We start from the raw sequence: 4,336 nt of genomic DNA on the forward strand, positions 1-4,336 counted from the left end.
TTGAAAAAGTGATATGAAAATGAGAAGAAGAAAAATAAGAGTGTTTCGAAAAGAAACGCCAAGTGAAGAGGGATATTTTCGCACAAAATAAAAACTACAGATGATATTCCGTCAAAAACTCAGGATGATTGTATAGAAAAATGTTCTAGCTTCCTCAAGTAGCAGTTTCGTGGCACACCGGCAAGGTTAGTGTTATGCTATATTGGGCAGAACTGCTCGGACGGGACATCACGTTTGACCAGTCGTTCGATTGAAACACAAAGTGTGTTTTAGTTTTAAGGGATTTGCGTCAAGCCGGCGCTAATCTATTCCGACAAAAAGTTAGTGTCGGTTTCTGATGAGGCGAAGCCGAAACGCACCCGTGTAACAAGGTTAGTGTGTTGAAAAAGTATTTTTATATTTACTTTACTTCCATTGATTTTTTTTTTCAAAATTTATTTCTTTACGATATGTGTAATAATTTTGAAAATTTATCGTGAAATGTCGACTCAAGCCTTCAAAACCTAATCAATTTTCGTTTCATACTCTTTTTGTTGAAATTTTACCATACATTGGAAACAAACACGTAGTCCTACGTCAAATATCTTTATAATTCAATACGTTAGTGTACCATATTTATGACCATACTTAAGCACGCTGCCGTTACAGTCGCCAGTGTTGACCTTCAGACCCAGTACACATTCGTGTGTAGCATACATTGTTTGTTATGTGAAAGGTAATGAGTCTATTTTCATATTCTTCCTGTTATCAGTTTATTTTTGCCTTTCTCATATAGAAAGGTTATGCAATCACTCTGAAAAACGTCAACCTAATCCCGGCCCGGAGGGCCGAGTGTCATATCCCATTCGACTCAGTTCGTCGAGATCGGAAAAAGTCTGTATGTGTGTGTGTATGTATGTATGTGTGTGTGTATGTGTGTGTGTGTGTGTGTATGTATGTGCGTATGTGTCAAATAATGTCACTCATTTTTCTCAGAGATGGCTGGACCGATTTGCCCAAACTTAGTCTCAAATGAAAGGTGCAACCTTCCCATCGGCTGCTATTGAATTTTGGATCGATCGGAATTCTGGTTCCGGAATTACGGGTTTCAGAGTGCGGCCACACAGAAATTTCTCATATAAACTATAGGAAAAATTAAAAACTGAATTTTTATTTTTGATGCTAAATGTGTTCAAGGTGCATGAAACGTCGAGATTTGATGTAAACTCGAAAAAAAAATTTGACTACGATTCACTTTTTTGGATTTTGGCACATTTTTGCCTTTCTCATATAGAAAGGTTATGCAATCACTCTGAAAAACGTCAACCTAATCCCTAATTTTTTTTTCAACTCGTTTAGGGTTTCTGGATTTTAACAGGAGCGTAGTTGATGGTTTACGGAGAGGGGTTACACCCCCCTCTACTGTTCGCGCCCCTCCTTTAAAAATCTCCTTAAATCACCCCTCAGACCACCACCCCATCCAGCCCTCATACCCCTCCCTTTCAACCCCATCATCTTTAAACCACCACTATATCACAAAGCATACCAATTTAAGCTGGGAAGTCGTTCGTTCATGGGACTTTCGCCCTCCTCACATACCCACCCCCGCATGACAAAATGAGTTAGCAAGCAGATAACATTGATCTAATGCTGATTAGGCTAATGAAGTATGATATTTTTTGTTTCAAGTGTTTCACCGTCGACACGTAGCTCATCAAGTTCGTGGCTGGCATGCCATTGTGTAAAGGTGCAAAGTGTACTAAGAATGTAATGGACATTTCCACAATTATGTTGAACATAAAAAGCCTCCGTGCCATAGTTTAGAGAAATGAGAAAGGCACAATTGCACCTCTAGGTGGATTAAAACAGGTTTTTTTTCTTTACTTTGCTTACTTTACTGATCTTGGGAACGAAGCAAAAATAATAATACCAATTTATAGACATTCCGTCTATTGACGGTCGAGTAATTGACTCACTATGCACTTGTGATTTCCTCACGAAATTTGTTTTCTGCATAGGGGACAGGTAGCTTCCTCGCGAACCCAGTTATCAATGCATTCAGAGTGGAATGAGTGCGCACACGGTAATCGTCGCCTACTAGCGTCTAGCACCGGTTCCATGCAGATAACACAAGTAATGTTCGCTTGATTGCTGAAATCAAAAATGGAAGATAATTCCGCTGGAATTATCAGTATCTACAAATACCACTTACCACAAACCACCCGATATACGCTTCATCGCGGAAATCATTTCGTTTTCGTTTTCGCTTTCACTCTCGTCGCAGCTCAAAAACTCGAAATCTTCACCAAGTTCATCACTATCTTCAAACACCTCAGCAGCGGTTTCAGTGCCTGTGACAAATTAGGAGGTTATTAGGAGCGTGCGAAGTTTAATATTATGGTACCACACCAATTGAGTCATAACTTTTTCCATCTTGAACCGTGCGAAAGATACGGTTCAAAATTTGGGAAAACGGAGAATCGGTATGCTTTTGGCTCTGAGTCATATGTCCACATGACCTTCTATCGCTATTAAAATCAGACGTTGGCTCTACACAGATTATGCGACTTTGGTCAGTTTCAATGCTGAAAATAAACATGCTAGATGTATCTACCGTATTAAGATATACAGTTACCTCTCATCACTCGCTTCCGGATTAGCTGAGTAGGCGGCGCTAGTGGATGACCCCGTACTCGAACTCGTCATCCCACAGTAGGTAAATGGAAGATTCGCGATATTGTATTTAAACAATGCCAGGTCGTCACTTTCGTTCCCGCAGCTCACAATCTTTTCTCGGTACTGCTCCCAAGAGGTACAATGATTCGTGGCAATATGTTCGGATAGATGAATATTTTCCACCAACGAGGCGTTACCACCGAAGCAGACACAAACCGGGCAGCGCACTGGTCCAAGATTGTCCAGATGTTCCAGAATGAGGTGCTCGTACAGGTCCGAAATATTTAGCTGGACAATGTCGCAGTGTGGGCAGCTGAACTCTCCTGTTTGATGGTAAAATGCTTGGGCTTCGAGTAATTCGTCCGATACCAGCGGCTGTATGGGATGGTGGGAATGACTATCCGCTGAATTAATGAATAGTTTGTCATCGGAGCAGAGTAAACATCTGAAAACTAGCCGGTCGCTAAACTGAGCGAATATTGTTCTACCTGAAAGAAAGGGTGTGATTCATGTTCAATAGGAGTAATTATATCGTTGTCTTACCGCTTGTAAAATTTCTCTCTACTAGAATATCAGCCATCGGTAATGATGACGATTGTTTGCTTTAAGAGTAAATTTGGATTCCTTATACTACACTAAACTACACTGGATTCACTCTATTATGGGTGGAGACTATCGCTGTGACCGGTGAATGACTTCCAGATAAACACCAACTTTGCGAATGATCTATTGAAGGAAAATAATCTAGCTTTCATAATGTGTATGTGTGCCCATCCATGCATAATCAAACTTGTTATCAATATTTTCATATTTGAATCAGTACCATTGCATTTGTACACCCAAAACAGAACCCTCTAGACTGTAAGTGCACTTTTACCAACTGCGATGCACAGTTTCTAGACTCACGGCTGGCGGATCACGTGGGTAGTATGGGTAGTAACCCACTCGAAAATAACCGAGGGAGGAAGGACCCACTCGAAAGCTTGGGACAAATCAAAACCTAAGATTGACGCGTTAGAAATTCTTGATGCACAATAATTTAATTTTTTTATTAAGACACAAATTTTCTTGCTTTAAAATTTATATTCCTTGAAAATAGGGCGTAATAATTAGGATTTTGACACATCTATATCTTAAAATAATAAATTCAGATCAATATACAAAAAAATGGTAACTCAATTTTATTCAGACTAAATGATGCAGTTAGAAATGTCTTTAACGACTATATATACAATTTGTATATCTAGTCGTTATATTTGTATTTGTATATATTTGTTTATAATAATACTTTTTATAAGGAAGGCAAAAGACATACACAAGAGGGATTGATTCCAACATCAGAGTGGCATAGATTGTATCAGGGAAAGTAAAGATCACTATCAGGACATCACGAACCGGATCGCTGGCTGGTCCTCCTTGGATCCTCTGCGAACTCTTTTTGAGACCAGATTTCCAGTCTATAACTAGTATATCTACCAAAAGAAAATAGGATTTTTTTACATTTTAACGACATTCGAGTAGCTAGAAATTACTAAGTAGGTAATTATGCAGTTATAAAAATTTTAGAGCCATAGTACTAAAGTATGTGAAATATACAGATCGAAAAACAGTCTTAAAATCTTACGGACTAATGTTTTGTCTTCTGCTGACAGGAGTCGAGCACATGTCTCACGGCGAAGAA

At 39.1% G+C, this 4,336-nt stretch overlaps 1 protein-coding gene across 1 annotated transcript; it reads right to left on the bottom strand.

Annotated features, from left to right (window-relative positions):
• Positions 1-1,544: 1,544 nt before the first annotated feature.
• LOC131682112 (E3 ubiquitin-protein ligase KCMF1-like) lies at positions 1,545-3,358 on the bottom strand. The gene is made up of 5 exons (XM_058963336.1): positions 3,199-3,358; positions 2,615-3,143; positions 2,389-2,564; positions 2,192-2,330; positions 1,545-2,130 (listed from the first exon to the last, which is right to left on the bottom strand). The coding sequence occupies exons 1-5, from the start codon at positions 3,233-3,235 to the stop codon at positions 1,974-1,976; spliced, it is 1,038 nt and encodes a 345-aa protein (XP_058819319.1). The 5' UTR covers positions 3,236-3,358; the 3' UTR covers positions 1,545-1,973.
• Positions 3,359-4,336: the final 978 nt, after the last annotated feature.

This window comes from Topomyia yanbarensis, chromosome 2, assembly GCF_030247195.1.
Source record: "Topomyia yanbarensis strain Yona2022 chromosome 2, ASM3024719v1, whole genome shotgun sequence".
Taxonomy (NCBI): domain Eukaryota; kingdom Metazoa; phylum Arthropoda; class Insecta; order Diptera; family Culicidae; genus Topomyia; species Topomyia yanbarensis.